We start from the raw sequence: 21581 nt of genomic DNA on the forward strand, positions 1-21581 counted from the left end.
CCGTTTGACCTACCCCCGGGTCCACTTGGTCCCGTGTGGTCCCGTACACTATTAAGGGTAATTCTTCAAGGATCACTGGGAATCCAAGCTTTCACAAGAATTTCAAGGCTTAGGAACCTCCATTATAAGATACATACCTTAAACCTAAACCTCGAAAGTCACCTTAAGTCCTTCCTTGAGAGTTTTAAACCTTGCCTCCAAAACAAGCAAGCCACATATTTGAGCCTCTTGTGAATAGGCTTCTAGGATCACCCCTCACTCTATCATTGGTCAATCCATTTAGTGATCTTCATCATAATGGGTCTCCTCCCATTGGTAAAAGTCGGTAAAGAGTAGAGAGCATTATTCGAGGTGACAGTAGGCTATTGCTCCATTTGTTTCCCATAGCCTAGTCGTAGCTCTTCAAGGATCCCCTTTTAGGACCCCTGCTAGTTTGAGTGGTAACATGCAGAAAAGAAAATTAAGTTCTACAGGTGGATGATTTTTATTAATGATTTTTACAAGGTGTAATGTTTAGCTTAATGTCACAACTAAAGCTAAGTCCTATTTTTCTTTTGGTTCCAATTTTAGCTTTAGGTACCCAAATCAATTTTTAACTTTTTACAATAATACTAAATATAGAAACAAATACATCAAGATGTTTATCACTTGTATTAAATTTTAAAACAACAACAGCAAGTAAAAAGTTGCAAGACCAGCATTCAACAGTAATGATCTGAGCTCATGCTCCATGTTTGAAAAAATAAAGACTACAAACTCCAAGAGAATCAAAGGTTTCTATGTACTGTCTGGTTGACAAAAATATACAGAAAAGTACTTACAGATTGTCCTCATGCGTACTTAAGACACACTCATTGCCATCAGAGCTTGTTATCACAAATTGTGCTGATGGTCCACAAGGGACTGTGATCTGCAGCCTCAACATAAAAGGACATATGGTTTAGTATTTTATAAGTTTCTATCTCTACTTGTTTAATCTGAAATAGCGCTAGAAAATAAATATTTCTTTATATGCAATTCTACCTAATGAATAGTGACAGACACCTAATATGCAAAAACTCCAATATATGTTTACATATTATAGATGAATAACTAGTCCTTAAAACCATAAGCAGTGGCATACACGTGCACACAAATACATGCACAGCCACACATGAAATGTATACCACTCCACACCCACCAGAGAGGGAGAGAGAACATACAGACATGTCAGGGTTATACTTCTCATTAAGGACCACTCTCTTCAGTTTGACAGTTCTTATCTCATAATTTAACCTTTTAATAGATAGTGTAGCAGATTCCCAACTGTCAAGTGTCCCACTCTGCAAGATAAACAAGTTTTGGTTTTCAAAAAGGGATAAAACCCATTTTCTGTAAAACATCATTCCTAAATGCTGTGAAGTGTGAACAGGAAGATGGTAAATTTGAATTGAAATTGCTGAGTTCAAGCACTGGAAAAAAGGAAAGAATCCACAATGCATAAAAATATGACCAGAGATTAGTTTCCATTTCAATATTTCTGGAGTTTTAACAATTTTCTCAATTACTCACCAAAAGTTGAACATCAAATACTGCTTGCCCTGCAGAAAAATAACTCTGAATCTGTTCTTGCATAGCAGGATCTGCAACAAAAATAAAATAATCTCAGGCAGATACATACCTATCAATAAGAAGTGTGACAATCACATTCAATAATGTGAACGGATCAAAGCAAATATGAAAGATTAGTACAGAGCAAAAAGATCAATTTGTTCACACAAAACCATATAAAATCAAGAGAATTAACGAAACATACTCAACATGATAGAAAGGTGTACTGTCATGATGTATGATTCAAGATATATTTTAGATTTAAACTTCCAAGTGTTTTCACTTGTTACAGCCCCAACTTGCATTTTCTAAGCATGGTAAGGTGTTGGAGTAGTATTGAAATCTCCCCTTGGTCATATTTTCAAATTTGCCTATAGATTGGAGTTTGAAGCTACTAACAATGTTGCCGAATATGAAGACATGTTGTTAGGTCTTGAAGTGCCAAAAGATTTGAAAGTTAAATTGCTTAGTATCAAGGGAGATTCAGATCTTGTCATTATGCAGGTTAAGAATAAATTTGCTTGTAAAAATGAAAGATTAAGGAAGTACCAGAATGCAATATGGGACACTATGGAACTGTTTGATGCTATTAATATTGAGACTGTCCCCAGAGAAGATAATAGTCAGGCTGATCAACTTGCAGTTGCTGCATCCACTTTGCAAATGTCTGATGATATGGTAAATGATAAAGTTAAAATGGAAATTATCTTTAGGCCTTCGGTACCTGATAATATTGAGCATTGGCAAGTATTTGATGATGAAAGACATGTGATTCGCTTTCTTAATAATTTGGATGAATTTGAAGATTTTAAGGTTAATTGTAAGGAGGAAGGATCTGATAATCATGAAGATATAACAAATCCTACTCCTAGGAATATTGTAGCTTTCGAGCAACTCTTTGATAGGCACAATGCCATAAAGAGGAAAGAAGAGAATAAGATAGATCCAGGGGAATTCATTGAAGTAAATATTGGTACCTCTAGTGACCCGAAGATTATTAAAATTGGAAAAGGTACTAGTGAGGAAGAAAGGAAAAAATTAATTGATTTACTCATGAATATAGATACATTTTAGCATTTTTTTATGATGAGTTGAAGGGTTATAAGGAAGATGTTATGGAGCAAACTATCCCTTTAAAAGATGAAAATGATAAACCCTTTTGTCAAAAACTTAGGCAGATAAATCCTAAGTTAACCCCATTGGTGCATAAAAAACTTCAAAAGATGCCTGCAGCTGGTATTATTACGCAAACTAGGCATTCTTTATGGTGTTCTAGCTTGGTGATTGTTAGAAAGAAAAATGGATCAATCAGACATTGTGTGGATTTTAGAAACCTTAATCTAACATGTAAAAAGTATAATTACCCATTGCCTCACATGGAGACCATGCTACAAAGAGTAACAGGTCCAGGAATGATGTCATTGATAGATGGTTTTTCTGGTTATAATCAAGTATGGGTGAAGAAAGAAGATCATCATAAGACAACTTTCACCACACCATGGGGAACATTTGAATATATTAGAATGCCTTTTGGATTAACTAACGTTGGAGCCACTTTTCAGCGGGCTATGGACTATGATTTCAAAGGATTAATTGGTAAAATCATTGAAATATATCAAGATGATCTTACGTTTTTTTCTAAGGATGTTATTAGTCATATAAATCATCTTAGGCATATTTTTAACAGGTGTAGAGAGTTTGGAATATCCTTGAACCCTGCTAAGTCTTTGTTTGAAGTAACTAAAGGTGAGTTACTTGGTCACATCATTTCTAAGGATGGGATCAAGATTGACCCCGAGAGAGTTGAGGCAATTCAGAAGATCCCCTAGCATCATAATCTTAGGTCCCTTCAATCATTCCTAGGAAAGATCAACTTTCTTAGGAGATTTATTCCAAACTATGCAGAAATTGTTAAACCTATTCAAAGTCTTTTCAAGGATGCCAAATTTGTATGGAAAGATGAATGAAAAAAGGCTTTTCAAGAAATCACGGATTCTATCATTAAAGCTCCTGTTTTCATTAGCCCCAATTATTCTAAGGAGTTCATAATTTTTTCTTTTGCTTCAAAAGATACTATAACGGGTGTATTGCTTTAGAAATACAAGGAAGGTCATAAGCGGCCAATTGCATTTATGAGTAGATCACTTCAGAACTCTGAATTAAATTATAGTACCATGGAAAAGCAAGCTTATGCCTTGATTAAGTCTCTTAAGCATTCCAGGATGTATGTGGGGTATTCTAAAGTTATAGCTTTTGTGTCACATTCAACTATTAAAGACATATTAAATCAAATTGATTGCTTAGGGACGTGAGCTAGGGGGTCACAAAGATCCAAGAGTATGATTTAGAGATTAGACCCACTAAACTTGTTAAAGGTCAAGATGTGAAAATTTCTAACTTGAAATTTTGTTGCAGATACTGATTTATTTCACCTACTTATTCTTCACAACAAGTTATTTATGAAATCCCTTTAGTAGATATTAAAATAAATTCTACTGCAGGTATCACATAATTACACAGAGAAAATACATACACAAGAACCAATCACATCAACACAGTTGTTTTTGGACAATTGTCCCTGGAAAAACCCAATGTGGGAAAATTGGTGCAGCAGATGAGGGTTTTATTAATCTTCAGCAACAATCGCTTTTACAGAGAAACTAAGAAAAAACACCTAAGACTTTCCCCTGGAAGCTTTTTGACCCCTTCGAGACCCTTCTCCCACTTCTGCATCACTTTGCGTGGCTCTGCGTCCCTATGCATCAGCCCGCGTGAGGGTTGTGTCTCCCCTAGACTGTGTCTCCCTCTACGTTGTCTCTCAATGTCCCTGCGTCACTTCCTCCTCAGTCATTGACTGTTGTTGATGCCCTCCTCTTCCCCCACCCTACAACTCTCCCTTTGAACTCGATCTCCTTCTCTTTGAGAATCGATTTTCCTTGAGATATTGAGTATCTGTCAACATGTCTCCAAATGATCCTCAAGTCTTCTCTTATACTTTTCCTGTTGATAAATCAACAACAGAGATTAAGTCTCTAATCAATGGATAAAATTAAAATAGACTTGATCCTTGTCTCTTAGGAGCTTCTCACTCTTATCTTTATTAATACCCATTAATATTTTAATTTTCCTAAGTTTAGACTTAAGAACACATTAAAAATATTAATTATTTTAATAACTCCTCATCCGGGTGGAATTTCTCCAAACGATTTCTGGGTCTTGGAGATCTCATGTGCCTTAGCTTCTCCACCAAATTTCAACACTCCCTCTTAGCAAGGAATGTGCTCTAGCAATGCTTCACCATAGAAGCATCACCCTGATCCTCCACATCAGTCCTCTATGCTGATACTTGGCCTGCTACCCCACATCCATTGCACCGTTGCTTCCTGTACTACTGCCCATGACACTGCCACTGCCACTGCTACATCTATACTACAGATCCCTCTCAACATGCTGCATCATAGCACTACCACTGCTAATTGTTGCACTGCAACTCCTAATACCTATCCATTTCTCCTATTGAAATGGATTCTTCAGCATTCCCATCTTCTCCCTAAAATAAACAAACTTTGTTCTTCCTAGAGCCTTCACGAGGATGTCTGCCACCTGTTCCCCTGTATGAGTGTACTTCAACTGTACTGCCCCTCGTTGGACACAGTCTCTGAAAAAGTGACACCTGATATCAATGTGCTTCGACCGATCATGAAATACTGTATTTTCAAAGTGCTTGATGCAACTCTAATTATCCAACAAAATTCTGGTCGCTTCCATCCTTCTCTTGAATAGATTCACAAGCAATTTCCTAAGCCATATGGCTTCGCACGAAGCTGTGCTAGCTGCCATATATTCTGCTTCAGCTGAGCTCAGAGCCACGAATCTCTGTTTTCTACTACACCAGGAGATCATTCTTGATCCAATGTTAAAACAATACCCAGTTGTACTTTTCTGATCTACTGAACTTCCAACCCAATCTGCGTCAGTGAATCCACTCAACCTGATGTCATTGCCTTGGGTGTACAACAGTCCATGCTTGACTATTACTTGTATATAAATGAGAACATGTTTGCTGTAGCCCAGTGCGCCCTCTTGGGTTCCACAATAAACTGATTGAGGGTGTTGACAACGTAACAAATGTCTGGCCTGGTATTGATCAGATACATCAGGGACCCTATAAGCTGCATGTACAAGGTGGGATTGACGTCTTTGTCTTTTGATGCATCAATCTTCTTCTAGTTGGTGATCATTGGAGTAGCCATAGGTCTACAGTCCTGCACCTAAATCTCTTCAAGGTCTTTGTAGCATATCTCCCTTGTCCAAGGAAGATCTCACCCTTCTGTTGCCAAACTTCCAACCCCCGGAAATAATGCATCTGTTCCAAATCCTTCATGTCGAATTTTGTGGCTAGGTTCTTGCAGTCTTTGATGAGCCTGGATGATCCTGTCAGGAAAAGATCATCCACATATAATACCAGGATTAGAGGCTCATTCTTTACGACAAGGTAGTAGAGATTACGATCTGCATCACTCTTGACGAACCCCATCTTCTGCAAGTAGCCATCAATTCGACTGTACCATGCTCTAGGTGCCTGTTTAAGCCCATACAAGGCTTTCTTTAATTTGCATACATGAGATTTCTTCTCATGCGTCTCAAAACCCTCTACCTATTCAATGTATACTTCCTCTTCTATCACCCTGTTTGAGAATGTCGTCTTGACATCCATCTCGTGAATCTCCCACCCCATCTGTGCTGCAAGGGATATCACGGTTCTAATAGAAGTATACCTGGCTTTGTATTTCTCCACACTGTTGTCTGCAGCATATTTGACTTTGTAGATCCATCTCAAACCTACCACTGCCCTGTCCTAAGGCCTAGGTACCACTTCCCAGGCATCATTGATAGAACTGTATTCCTCCACCATAGCATTTACCCATACTTGATGTTGAATGGCCTCCTGAAAACTAGAAGGTTCCCCAATCTAAGCTACTAGGGCCTGGTATCTGTCTGGCTGTCTTTGCTCCCTTTTATCATTCCTAGGTGCACCAATGAAGTCCTTTGCATCTCGTAGAATCTATCACAGTTCCCGGCTTGTTTTTACACTCATAGTGGGTACATCTATCAGCTCTTCGTCTTCCTGAGATTCCTCCTGCTTTGAATCTTTGCCTTTAGGAGAATTGCTGGTACAAGTTTCTGCTAGTCGAAGTGGTTGGACCAACGGATCATCTTTTGATTGCTCTTTGGAAGGCATTTCTCGGGATTTCCTAAAAGCTTTGTCTTCCATGAACTTTACATCCCACCGAATTACTACCTTTCTACTCCCTAGAAGATAGACTCCATATGCCTTAGCATTCTCGCTATATCCCACAAGATATCCTTTCTCAGCAATTTGATCTAATTTCTTTCTTTTTTCTTCAGGTATACAGCAATATGCCAAACTCCCAAATATCCTGAAATGACTAACTTCAGGTGTCTTCCCGGTGAAGACATTTTCTGGAGTGATTTTGCCCAATGCCCTGTGCAGAGTCCTGTTTTGGACATAAACTGTCGTGTTGCATGCTTCTGCCCACAGGAATTTGGGCATATCCTATGTTTATTTGGGGTAGCACCGGATGTGCTCTAGCCACGAAAATTGGTGGAGAGGCTAAAGCACATGAGATCTCCAAAACCCATAAATGGTTTGGGCAAAATCTAACCAGTTTGGAAGATATTAAAATAATTAATATTTTTAAAATATTAATGTGAATTAATATAAAACTGAGTTAGAATGGTCCAAAAGTCATGGATCAAGCTAGATCTAATCTTAGCTGTTGATTAGGGACTTAATCTCGGTCATTGAATTGTTAACGAGAAAAGTATAAGAGGAGGCTTGAGGGTCACTTGGAGAACACACCGACTTGGTCAAGAATTCGATTTTCTAGGGCAGGGCTTGCTGAGGAAATCGAAGGAGTGATCAGAGTTGCAGTTGAGGGGCAGTGAATGCAGTAGCAGAGAGGCAGAGATAATACCGGGAGCATCAACACAGAAGCCAGGAGAGGGTTGACGTAGAGCCAGCTAGAGGCCACACAAAAGCAGCCAGAGGCCATGCAGAGGCAACCAAGAGTTGCGCAGAGCCTGAGGAGGTCCAACGTGGGAGACGCAGAGGCTCCAGAGGCTGACGCTAGGCTAGGGAGGCTGACGCAGACCCTAGAGGTTGACATTGGGAGATTTCGTGGGGCAGATTGGGGCTAATATCTGTCTCTAACTAAGAGGTACTACTACCAAGGGCATTCGCTGTTGGGTGAGCCATTTCTGGCACCCAGATTGCATTCTGTAACTGCTTAATAATAAAATCCTCAGATAGCTGCACCGGCTTTTCCTCATTGGATTTTTCTGGGGACATGAGTCCAAAAATAACGACGTTCACTTGTGTGCTTGTCTTTCCTTCAGTTGATGATCTGTATGTGTTGAGAATGTACTTGTATTTATGTTCAGTATTTACATGGTAAATAACTTGTTAATTAACAGAACAAGTAGGAAGAAATAAATCAGAAAGTACAGGAAGCATTTCTAACAGTTAGACTTAGAAATTCCAACAAGGTATCAGAGGGTGGTTGCAGATCACAGGAGAACTAAGGGCATCGGTCGAGCAAAGCAGCAAAAACAGCTATCTCGAGTGACAGAAGTTGTTCCTAGCAGAAAAGCAGCAAGGAAGGGGTGATGCAGTGCCTGCATCATCAAGTTTGAGCTGGGAGAAGGATCGGCGTAGTGGTAGAAAGGAGCAGATCTGACCTACGCAATGCTCGGTCATCTTTCTCAGTCAGGAAGGATTGATGCCCGTGACCAGGAGGTGCAGATTTTGCTAGTGTCGGGATTGTGCAGAGTCTAGATGCTCTAACCTTTAGTTTGATGGGGCATAGGAAGCTGTGGAGAAGTTGTGGAGTGAAGCTAGTGGGGTACTGTGGTCAGAACAGTACCTAACAGGACAAGACCGAGGAGGAGGGAGTTGCTACCGAGGATTTCTAGCCAAGAAATCAAATCAGTTGTGCAGCTGCACTAACGATAAGAGTGGGGGCATCTCGACATTGGCAGAGGGGTTTCCAGGAGGGAAATCGAGGCTCAGAGGGAGTCACATCGAGAATTTCCAGGAGGGAAGTAGAGAGACTCAAAAGAGTCGAAAGAGGAGCAACGAGATGGTAGTGAAAGAGGTAAGAGATCAGGACTGGACGGAGCCTCAAACTTCATAGTCTAAAAGGCTAGGTTCTTGTCTGTTCTAGACAAAAATCGTCTCAAGGACTTTGCCTTGAAAATGATAGCGATCGCAGTTGACCTGATTGAGAACGATAAGTACGAGGAGGCAATCGCGATGGCCAAGAGCATCATCCTTGACAGGGTCAAGGAACATGTAGTACCACATATCGCTGAAAAGGACATGACAAATGCGATGTGGGAGGCCCTGATGAAATTATATCACTATACTTCCGTGTAGAGGAGGATGCTACTAGAAAATCAGCGAAGGTAATATTAGATGCAGAAAGGAGAATAGATCTACATCTTCCTTGGTTGATTGAAGGAAATCCGGAATCAGTTGACTTCCATAGGGGCCATGTCGGATCAGGGATTAATGGTGAGGACCGCATTGAACGCAGACTCAAAGGACTGGGAGGTATTTGTCCAGAGCATACTGGGCAGATTGACCCTTCCAGATTGGGATGAACTATGGGCGGCTCTTTGTCAGGAAGAGATTAGAAGGCTAACCAAGACAGGAAGTAGTGACAAGGGGGTCATAATCAAGGAGGAAGAGGAGGATGCTGCCCTAGCTTTTGAGGGAAAGCAAGAGAAACAAAAGAAGGACCTCTCCAAGGTCAAATGCTTCAACTATGGGCAATTGGTTCATTATGCGAGCCAGTGTCCGAGGAAGAAGAGCAAGGGAGAGGCTTCTGAGACCAAGGCTGCACCAGCAAGGGCAGAGAAAGAAGTGGAGACAGATGATGACTGTGCCATGAGTGTTCATTCGCCTCGTGAGAGGAAGTGGGGAGACATCAAGCTGTAGTCAGACGGACTACAGGCGATGAGGGGCAGGATCCTTAAGGTACCCAACCTCTTGGATTATACCTTGCTACGGGAGCCCCAAAGAGGAGTGGTAGAATTGACAGAGATATCAGAGTTGGGAGATCAGTTACTTACTTCTCAGTAACTGAGTTGCAGTGCTATGGGCAACATGATGCAGCATGATGAGAGGGATTACAGTGCAAATGCAACAGTGGTAGTGGCAGGGCCATGGGCAGCAGCACAGATGCAGAGGGAGCTACTATACAGATGCAACAGTGGCAGTGGCAGGGCCATGGGTAGCAGTACATGATGTAGCAATGCAGAGGATGTTGGGCAGCGGGCCTAGCATCAGCACAAGGACCGATGCCGGAAGATCAGGGTGATGCTCAATGAGGAGTATTACCAGAGCACAGTCCTCTTTAAGAGGGAGTGTTGATTTGGGGTAGCATCAGATGTGCTCTAGCCACGAAAATTGGTGGAGAGGCTAAAGCACATGAGATCTCCAAAACCCAGAAATGGTTTGGGCAGAATCTAACCAGTTTGGGAGATATTAAAATTATTAATATTTTTAATGGAGTCCCTAAGTCTAAACTTAGGGAAAATAAAATATTAATGTGAATTGAATTTTCAATGAGAAAAGTATAAGAGGAGGCTTGAGGGTCACTTGGAGAACACACCGAGTTGATCAAGAATTCGATTTTTTGGGGCAGGGCATGCTGAAGAAATCGAAGGAGTGATCAGAGTTGTAGTTGAGGGGCAATGAATGCAGTGGTAGAGAGGCAGAGATAGTACTGGGAGCATCGGCGCAGAAGCCTAGAGAGGGTTGACGCAGAGCCAGCTAGAGGCCACGCAGAAGCAGCGAGAGGCCACGCAAAGGCAGCCAAGCGCTGCACAGAGCCTGAGGAGGGCCAGTGTGGGAGACGCAGAGGCTCCAGAGGCTGATGCAGAACCCAGAGAGGTTGATGCTGGGCCAGAGAGGCTGACGCAAACCCTAGAGGTTGACGCCGGGATATTTCGTGGGGCAGATTGGGGCTGATATCTGTCTCTGACTAAGAGGTACTACTGCCGAGGGTATTCTCTGTTGGGTGAGCCATTTCTGGCACCTAGATTGTATTCTAAAACTACTTAATAATAAAACCCTCAGATAGTTGCACCGGTTTTTTCGCATTGGGTTTTTCCGATGACATTAGTCCAAAAATAATGGTGTTCACTTGTATGCTTCTTTTTATTTCAGTTGATGATCTGTATGTGTTGAGAATGTACTTGTATTTATGTTCAGTATTTACATGGTAAATAACTTCTTGTTAAATTGGCAACGAGGGCCAAACTCCATGGGGGTTGGCTTATTTATGGCAGCTGATAGGATTGATCCAAAGATCATCCGATTCCGATAAGTATTTATGGAGATATGAATTTATTTTGTTTATGTAATTATTATCAAGCCAACCAGCTCTTATGTAGGCTCTAGAAGCTCAACCGACGTGTCTACTACTGCCGAGGGCATTCTCTGTTGGGTGAGCCATTTCTGGCACCTAGATTGTATTCTAAAACTACTTAATAATAAAACCCTCAGATAGTTGCACCGGTTTTTTCGCATTGGGTTTTTCCGATGACATTAGTCCAAAAATAATGGTGTTCACTTGTATGCTTCTTTTTATTTCAGTTGATGATCTGTATGTGTTGAGAATGTACTTGTATTTATGTTCAGTATTTACATGGTAAATAACTTCTTGTTAAATTGGCAACGAGGGCCAAACTCCATGGGGGTTGGCTTATTTATGGCAGTTGATATTTTTATTAGATCCCTCTCGTCGAGAGGTATAGGATTGATCCAAAGATCATCCGATTCCGATAAGTATTTATGGAGATATGAATTTATTTTGTTTATGTAATTATTATCAAGCCAACCAGCTCTTATGTAGGCTCTAGAAGCTCAACCGACGTGTCTATTCATCATCCTCATTGTGGTATAAATAGATGAGGATTTGATATCATTTACACACTCATTCTTGACGTGATCTCCTCTCCACGTCTTGGGTTTTTGGAAAAGGAGAGTCACAAAAGGAATACGCTGGCCTAGTTTGATGATGCCCTAATCTGCTAACCTCAGCCACAGTCAAAGGTGGAAGATGAGCCACAGATGATGCCCTTATCTACGCTTGTCATGGAGACATACATATGCTGTTCATAGAGACTGATATACACAGGCAATGGAAACATGTATACGCTGGGCATGAGAGTCATATATACGTTGTAATAATGGCGCAGCAATGAGGACAACCTCAGTCTCAGCGCTGGCAATCTGGGCATAATTACATTCATAGCAAGGTCAAGATATCAAGGAAGCAGTGATGAATGATGATGAAAAATGCGACACTGTGGGCGAAGTAATCATGGGCAACATGATGAAGATCATGGGCAACACAGTGATGTATGAGAGCATGAGAAGCATGATGATCATGGGCAGCTTGATGGTGCTACACAGTAAGGTGCAGCAAATGGACGAGATGCAGCACGATGATAGGTGAAGGAGTCACCTTGAGAATCAGTTGAAGCAGAATGTCTTCAACTGATCTCATCATGATACGAAATGATCTATGCTAGATCTAGATAAGTCAAAGTATTGACTTCTGTTGTAAATGTACTCTCTCTCTCTCTCTCTCTCTCTCTCTCTCTCCTTCTCTGCTAAACTTTGAAGATAAAAGAAGATTTGATCAAAGGGTTTCCCCACACATTGTGGGGTTTGTCCCTGGCTCGCGCCATATCTTGTGTCCTCTTGTCTTGGCTTGTCTTCTGCATTTTATATTTATGTTCCATCTGCAGTTTATCGTAATGCTGATGTGATTGCTAACTATGAAAATTTAAATAAATTGCTCTAGCATAGAACATACCTAATCTTAACATGGTATCAAAGCTGAGGTGAAGACAATGCCCAAGCAAGAGTGAAAGAGCAATCACCAAAGACAGTTGGGACAAGATAGAAGGATCAATGGGTTCCTCATAATTCACCTAGGGTGAAGTCAAAGCAGAGAATGTTATCAGAATGGCGCAGCGGAAGATTCTAATGGTCAATCTTAAGATCACTTCATTGGGAAGTTCGGATCTAAGGATGGAAGGAAAGGCAGATGCCTTGTTGAAATAAGTTCGGCCATTATGCGAAGGAGTGTCCGAATGGCAGAGACACATCCCTTGATGAAGATAACAATCATTCCTGGGACATCTTCAATGATCAAAAGAATGACTGGTAATGCAGGTCATCAAGGAAATGGTCGACTCTTCCACGAAAGCAAGGAACCCCAAAATCTCTTTTATGTACCTGATCGAACCTGATGTCCACCTCAGAAATGGAAGTCAAAGGTTACAAGGTGGCACTTATCGATGGAAAGGTACGTGTTTGAAAATAGATCTTTTAAAGATGTTTTTGAGTTCAGGGTTGCATCAAGTTGCAGGAAGTCCACTGGGGACCATGTCCATTGACTTAGCACCGGAGGTCTTTGAGTTAGATAGTGACTAGGATGCCTGAATTCAAAAAGAAGCATGAAGGTACATGTCTAAAATGTACCGAAGGAAAATATTATAAGGGGACCATTCCCCTCATGCAGCAGGTTCACAGGTTTGGAACAACCCGAGGAGTTTGAGAATCATGATCAAGTAATCTCATGTATACAGGTGGAAGAAAGCCCTCTATGGCTTGAAGAAAAACACCTCGGGCATAGTATGAGAGGATTGATAGCTGTCTAATGCAGCTGAGATTCACTAGGAGTGAAACCGATTAAAACCATTACTCGAAGGTTGTGGATGATAAACCTCTCGTACCGGCACCTATGTCTGACAGGTGCAGACCCTCTCATTTATAGGAGACAGAGGGAGTTGGATTCTGAATGTGGGAAGATAAGCTACAAGCTTGTGACTGCCTCGAGGATCTTAACTTTCAGAAGTTATATGGTAATGATGTCGGACCAGATTTGGGAAATGCCTCTAAGTTTCATAAACTCATTCGCGTTGATGTTCTTGGAGAACCTCCGTTCGGACATCTATGTTGCAGTTAGCATGGTGAGCTCATATTTGGTTGAGCCTCACTAGATTGGTGCCAAGAATCTTCTAAGATATCCTCAGGGCACAATCTCTCATGAATTGAGATACACTGCCGGAAATATGAAACCACATGATTATTCGAATGATGAGTGGGCAGGCAGTATGGAGGATCACTAGAGCACTTCACAGTGTTGTTTCTCTTTGGAATCTGCGTCGATATCCTGGATGAGTAGGAAGTAGAAGTCGGTGACTCTGAGCACCACCAAGGCAGAATACATTGCTGATAGTATGGCCTTCTGTCAGGCAGTCTAGTTGTTGAAGCTCTTCAGTGAGTTGTTTGTACACATGATGAATACCACTGTGATTCTCTGTGACAACTAGAGATGGGATTCGATTATTGAGGAATCCCGTATTTGACAATTGCTCTAGCAGATAGACATCAAATACTGCCTTATCTGGGATATGGTAAGTCAATGATCAAGGAGGCTCCATCGCATTGAGATGATGTACAGGACAGAGCCCTGAGGAAAGATCAAATTTGTGATTTTCCCGAACGACTTGGAGTCGTCGAGAGACCTTTGTAAAAGGGTCCTGCATGTTGCATACATTGAGCTCTGGGAGCTTTGGGGGGCTTGTAGTTCTATTGGAGCAACATACGACCACAGGGTGACTCACCCTCCCCTAGTGGTGCGCACTGGAACAAGATGATTCGCTCTCTTGAGGGACAAGATGATTCGCTCTCTTGTGTAGTAGGATGATTAGTTCTCTTGTGAGGCCTGGATTGATGTGTTCTCCATGGCGATTGTAGCAGGATTGATGTGTTCTTCTGTGAGGCTTGGATTGATGTGTTCTCCATTGCAGCCTGGATTGATGTGTTCTCCATGGCGATTGTAGCAGGACTGATGTGTTCTCCTGTGAGGACAAGATTGATTAAGTTCTCCTGTCGAGGCATCCTACCCATGTAGTCTGGGACTCATGGGAAGTACCTCTCATCTGATCAATGAGCAGGGAAATGAAGTTAGGGACCATAGTAGTATCGATGGATGCATCGTTGTATCTACCGTACTCCCTACGCTAGGATGTCCTCCATTGATCTGGGATCAATGATACTGGTCTGGGACCAGTGGTAGGAGTTGTACATACTATGACGCTGACTTCGAGTCAGCTGAGATTGGTCTGGGACCAGTGGTACATACTCCGAGACTGACTTCGTGTCAGTGCAGGATTGGTCTGGAACCAGTGAGAGTCGTACATACTATGACGCTGACTTCGGGTCGGTTGAGACTGGTTTGGGACCAGTAGTACACTCTCTGAGCCTACGATACTGGTCTGGGACTAGTGGTAGGAGTTGTACATACTATGACGCTGACTTCGGGTCGGCTGAGACTGGTTTGGGACCAGTGGTACATACTCCGAGACTGACTTCATGTCAGTGCAGTATTGGTCTAGGACCAGTGAGAGTGGTACATTCTATGACGTTGACTTCGGGTCCGCTGAGACTGGTCTGGGACCAGTGGTACACTCTCTAAGACTGCAATACTGGTCTAGGACCAGTAGTAGGAGTGGTACCTACTATGATGCTGACTTTGGGTCGGTTGAGACTGGTCTAGGACCAGTGGTACGCACTCTGAGTCTGACTTTGGGTCAGTGGAGAATGGTATGAGACATTCTCGATCAATTCTTCTTCTTCATAGTTCAACAGAGCTGAGCAAAGCAGAGCTAGCAGAGCCAGCAACGTTGAGCAGAGCAGAGCTAGCAGCGCTAAGCAGAGCTGAGCAGAGCCAGCAGCGCTGAGCAGATCAGAGCTAGCAGAGCCAGCAGAGCTGAGCAGAGTAGAGTAGAACAGAGCCAGTAGAGCAGAGCAGAGCCAGCAGAGCAGAGCAAAGCCAGCAGAGCTGAGCAGAGTAGAGCAAAGCTGAGCAGAGTAGAGCAAAGCCAACAGAGCTGAGCAGAGTAGAGCAAAGCCAACAGAGCTGAGCAGAGTTGGGCAGAACAGTGCAGGGCACTGATGGCAGAGATAGTACAGTCGGACTTATGGATCAATGGATGGAGTTCTCCCTAGTTGAGAGGGAGTGTTAAATTGGCAACTAGGGCCAAACTCCATGTGGGTCGGCTTACTTATGGCAGCTGATATTTTTATTGGATCCCTCTTGTCGAGAGGTATAGGATTGATCCAAAGATCATCCGATTCCCATAAGTATTTATGGAGATATGAATTTATTTTGTTTATGTAATTATTATCAAGCCGACCAGCTCTTATGCAGGCTCAAGAAGCTCAATCGACGTGTCTATTCATCATCCTCGTTGTGGTATAAATAGATGAGGTTTGATATCATTTACACACTCATTCTTGACGTGATCTCCTCTCCACGTCTTGGGTTTTTGGAAAAGGAGAGTCACAAAAGGAATATGCTGGCCTAGTTTGATGATGCCCTAATCTGCTAACCTCAGCCGCAGTCAAAGGTGGAAGATGAGCTGCAGATGATGCCCTTATCTATGCTGGTCATGGAGACATACATATGTTGTTCATAGAAACTGATATACACAGGCAATGGAAACATGTATACGCTGGGCATGAGAGTCATATATACGTTGTAATAATGGTGCAGCAATGAGGAAAACCTCAGTCTCAGTGTTGGAAGTCTGGGCATAATTACATTCATAGCAAGGTCAAGATCTCAAGGAAGCAGTGATGAATGATGATGAAAAATGCGACACTGTGGGCGAAGTAATCATGGGCAGCATGATGTATGGGCAACATGATGAAGATCATGGGCAGCACAGTGATGTATGAGAGCATGAGCAACATGATGATAATGGGCAACGTGATGGTGCTACACAGTAAGGTGCAGCAAATAGAGGAGATGCAGCACGATGATAGGTGAAGGAGTCACCTTGAGAATCAGTTGAAGCAGAATGTCTTCAACTGATCTCATCATGATATGAAATGATCTATGCTAGATCTAGATAAGTCAAAGTATTGACTTCTATTGTAAATGTACTCTCTCTCTCTCTCCTTCTCTGTTGAACTTTGAAGATAAAAGAAGATTTGATCAAAGGGTTTCCCCACACATTGTGGGGTTTGTCCTTGGCTCGCGCCATATCTTGTGTCCTCTTGTCTTAGCTTGTCTTCTGCATTTTAATTTATGTTTTATCTGCAGTTTTGTTGTAATGCTGATGTGATTGCTAACTGTGAAAATTTAAATAAATTGCTCTAGCATAGAACATACCTAATCTTAACACTTGTTAATTAACAAAACAAGTAGGAAGAAATAAATCAGAAAGTACATGAAGGATTTTTACAGTTAGACTTATTAGAAATTCCACCATCCTGATCATACAGCATTGCCCTAGCTGCTTGCACAATAGTCCTGGTTTTCATTTCTGCTACTCCATTTTGCTCCAGATTGTAGGGAGTTGTCCACTCCCTTCTAATGCCTCCCTAGCGCAAAAATCAACGAAGTCCTTGTCAACATACTCTCCACCATTGTCTAAGCACAACACTTTTATCTTCTTTCCAATTAGATTCTCCACTAGAGCCTTGAACTCTTTGAACCGACCACAAACCTCATCCTTGGTTGTCAGAAAGTAGATCCATGTTTTCCTGGAATGGTCATCGATGAAGGTGATGAAGTATTCAGCACCACTAAGAGCTTTTGTGGAAATTGGTCCACAGATGTCCGAGTGTATCAATCCTAGAACACTCTTATCTCTATTATTACTTCTGGAAAACGCTGCTTTGGCATACTTGCCTAGAGTGCACCCTATGCATACATCATCTCGTTCAGTACTTAGCTCTAGAACTCCTGATACTGTTTTGCTGAGGATTCTCAGAGCCCCATGGTGTATGTGTCCCATCCTCCTGTGCCATAGTTCATTCAAAACTTTATGCCCATTGTTGCCTATCAGTGTCATTAGAAATTCTAACTATAATCTATACAACCTGTTACTTTTGATTCCAATCTGAGCCTTCTTTTTCCAACACGGATGTTTGACATGTACTTTCTCCTTAATGAAGAAAACATCATATCCCTTGTTTTGAAGTTGAGATATGGAGAGTAAGTTCATCCCCAATCCTGGCACATGCAGCACATTGGTTGCTCGAAGCCGCTCTCCTACTTCGGTTTGAAAAACTACAGTACCTCTTCCCACGAGGGTACACTTTGCCTTATTTCTGATGGTGATCTGAAAATTCATCCTTTCTTCCTGATAATCTAAAAAACATTCTTGAATTCCCGTCATATGCCAAGAAGCTCCACTATCTATATACCAAACCTCAGAGGAGGTGTCGCTTGCTAGGCAAGCAACTTCTTCTTCCTGTCTGGAAGCTAACATAGAATAATCGTGATCCATGTCCCTTGTGCTATCTTTTGGAAATCTTGCGTGAGTCCCCTTGAGTTGATGCCTCAGCATCATGCTCTTGACCCATAGCTGATTCTTCTCTCCTGTTGTCGGATATCCACTCTAATACCATGTGAATATTTCTAACCTGAAATTATACTACAGCAAATGATTTATTTCACCTACTTATTCGTCACAATAAGTTATTTATGAAATCCCTTCAGTAAATATTAAAATATTTTCTGCTGCAGTTATCACATAATTACACAGAGAAAATACATACACAAGACCCAATCACATCAACACAATTGTTTTTGGACAATTGTCCCCGGAAAAACCCAATGTGGGAAAACCAGTGCAGCAGATGAGAATTTTATTAATCTTTAGCAATCGCTTTTACAAGGAATGATTTTATAGAGAAATTGAGAGAAAACACCTGAGACTTTCCCTTGGAAACTTTCTGACACCTTGGAGACCCTTGTCCCACTTCTGCGTCTCTTTGTGTGGCTCAACGTGGCTATGCATCCCTCTGCGTCAACCTCTGTCTACCCTGGACTCTGTCTCCCTTTGCGTTGTCTCTCAATGTCCCTGTGTCACCTCCTCCTGAGTGACTGACTGCTGCTAATGCCCTTCTCTTCCTCCACCCTGCAATTCTCCCTCTGAACTCGATCTCCTCTTTGAGAATCGATTTTCCTTGAGATACTGAGTATCTGCAGGTGTGTCTCCAAATGATCCTCAAGTCTTATGTTATACTTTTCCTGTTGATGAATCAACGGCTGAGATTAAGTCTCTAATCAATGACTAAAGATTAAAAGAGACTTGATCCTCATCTCTTAAAAGCTTCTCACCCATATCTTTATTAATACCCATTAATGTTTTAATTTTCCTAAGTTTAGACTTGGGAACCCATTAAAAATATTAATTTTTTTAATAACTCCTCATCCGGGTGGAATTTCACCAAACGATTTCTGGGTCTTGGAGATCTCATGTGCCTTAGCCTCTCCACCAAATTTCAAGGCTACAACACATCCGATGCTAACAAAAATCAACACAAGGATTGGCTAAATGTTAACTAAGGGAAATGAGAATGCTTTACGCTTGATTTGTCAACATGAAGTTTCAACTTCACCTGAGCTTTTGAAATTAGGAGAACTTGATTGGTACTAGGATATTATTTATTATTTGCAAAATCAGACATGTCCTAACCATTTCGCTGCGCATACAAGAAGAGAATTAAGGTTGAAAGCAACTACGTATTGCACCATGAAGGATAGCCTTGGATGGAGGAATCCTAAACGAATAAAACTTAGATGTGTTGATGAAGTTGAACGTAAGAAGCTTATTTATGAGTTTCATTCAAGATTCTGTGGTGGTCATTACACTACAAAGACAGTGCCCATTAAATTTTGAGAGTTGGTTATTACTAGCCTTCAATCTTTTCTGATGTGCATAGATTTGTTAGAAGTTCCCAAGCCTGTCAACTGTCACTGGGAAACAAAAGTTAGTTGCCCTGTCGTTACACCCTGTTGTTGTTGAACCACCTTTTTAGCATTGAGGTCTGGATTTCATTGGGAAACTTCATGAAAATTCTAGCAATGGCTACTCATGGATTTTAACGGCTACTGATTATTTTAGTACATGGATTGAAGCCATTCCTACTAAGTGTGAAAATTCGATTACCCGAATCACCACTACAAAAATTGATTAAGTTCCTTCTATTTGTTAATTACTGAACAAATTATTTATTGTTTCCTACAGTAAACAACGAAACTAATACACTGCAGTCTTCACTAATTAAATTATAAGCGGAAACAAGAAACTGAGCAAGAAAGAAATACAAAACACATTACACTGTTGTTCTTGGTCAAAAGTCCCTGGCAAAACCCAATGTGGGAAAACCGGTGCAGCAGTGGAGGGTTTGTATTATTAAGCAGTAGTTTTCTGAATACAACCTTTGGATGCCTTGTTGGCTATCCAGTACAAAGAATATCACTAACAAAAGATTAGTGAGAAATACCTCACACTATCACTAGCGATCCTGACTGGTCCAACCACATAATGGCTAGTCCCTTGCTGCCTCTGCGTAGTCACTGTGTAGGCCTAGCGTCACAGCTCCTAGGGACTATGTCACTCCCTCTGCTGCTCGTTTTCCCTCTCTGAGACTTTGATTATGTCCTCCCGGTCTCACACCCCGGCTTCCGACTTCAGAAATCGATCTCTCCAGAAAAATACAGATCTCCTTAAGGCTCTGCACTGCCTCTACGTCAGCCTACGCTGGCTAGCGTAGCCTCTGCATTGCCTCTCTCGAACCTCTCTTTGCCTTCTCTGTTGAGTATTCCTAGATCAGGAGAAAGCTCCAACAAGAACTATCCCTGCACCTCTCTGCAAGAAATCACTTCGAATCTCTCTGGCAATTGTTGCGTTGCTCACTTCAGAAATTCGATCTCTGATCTCCCACTCGATGTCTTTTCCAAATGCCCCTCAAGCCTCTTCTTATAATCCTTCTATTGAGAACCAACGACCCAAAATAGATTCTAATCAATGGCTTGGATCATTTTGGCTTGATCCTCATCTTATTCTAGAAGTTTCACCCACAGTTAGATTAATACCCTTTAATTATTTTAATTTCCTAAGTTTAGACTTAGGCACCCATTAAAAATAATTTATTATTTTAATAAAATTGATTCCGGATGGAATTTCCCAAAACGACTTCTGGGTATTGTGGAATACATGCGTCCAAGCCTCCTTGCAAATTTTGACGCTTAGAGCACATCCGATGCTACATTAAATCAATACTAAGAATGCTACTGAAAAGGTTGTTATGGACTGTTATCGCTCAAACTAGTAGGAGTCCTAAGAGGGGATCCTATAGAGAAACTACTAGGTCAAGGGGCAACAATGGAGCGATAGCCCAATGTCACCTCAGCTAAGGCTCCCTACTCTTTACAAACTTTCACCGATGGGAGGAGACCCGGTATAACAAGAATCACAATGATGAATGGGTCACTGGTCAAATAAGGAGTGATTCCTAAAGTCCATTCACAAGGGAAACTCAATTAAATACCTTGCTTGAGAAGCAAGGTAATGGACTTTATAAGAACGGCTATGAGGATACCTTGGCCTAGGGTTGGATTATATGCCTTGACAAGGGGATTTCTAGACTTAAGGATTGTTATGGAGAAATGTATTCAATGTAGCCCTTGTGGAATTTGAGTTATAATGTCGAGGGACCACAGAGAACCCCGATGGACCCAAACTAGGTCAAGGGTATGTAGTTGATCGACCAAAGAGGGGATTGACCTAGTTAAGGATGTAATATCCCTAGGGAAATTTTACAGCTAAGCATGCATAGACATAAACACACAAAAAATTACTCAAACATTAGAACACCAAGTTAGAGCCAAAAACTGCGCTGCTAAGCCATTTTATTGATAGATCATGAAGTACAACAGGTGCTTGGAAAGTATGCACCTGGGCTTGCCTTGGGGCAAGCTAGCTAAGCCAAAGTGGTGCATATGAAATCTCCTCCTAGCGTGTTGGCTGGTTCTCCTTGGCTCTACGTTGAAATGCTTAGAAAATGAGTTGCGGGCTAT

General features: G+C 41.6%; 1 protein-coding gene across 8 annotated transcripts in view; it reads right to left on the bottom strand.

Annotated features, from left to right (window-relative positions):
• LOC149182086 (uncharacterized) overlaps positions 1-21581 on the bottom strand; it is a 511265-nt gene that overhangs the window by 195011 nt on the left and 294673 nt on the right. For 5 of the 8 annotated variants that reach the window (XM_089416746.1, XM_089416743.1, XM_089416747.1 and 2 more), the window contains exons 17-19: positions 1552-1622; positions 1203-1322; positions 822-910 (exon numbers count right to left, since the gene is read on the bottom strand). In XM_089416746.1, coding sequence (XP_089272872.1) covers positions 822-910; positions 1203-1322; positions 1552-1622 — 280 coding nt within the window. Of the gene's footprint in view, positions 1-821; positions 911-1180; positions 1323-1551; positions 1623-21581 lie in introns of all 8 variants that reach the window. The other 3 variants (XR_016257052.1, XR_016257051.1, XM_089416748.1) reach the window with 1 other exon arrangement.

The sequence above is a fragment of the Pinus tabuliformis genome, chromosome 3_2 (genome assembly GCF_031772625.1).
Source record: "Pinus tabuliformis cultivar Carrire ecotype Pingquan chromosome 3_2, CPIR1, whole genome shotgun sequence".
NCBI classification, from domain to species: domain Eukaryota; kingdom Viridiplantae; phylum Streptophyta; class Pinopsida; order Pinales; family Pinaceae; genus Pinus; species Pinus tabuliformis.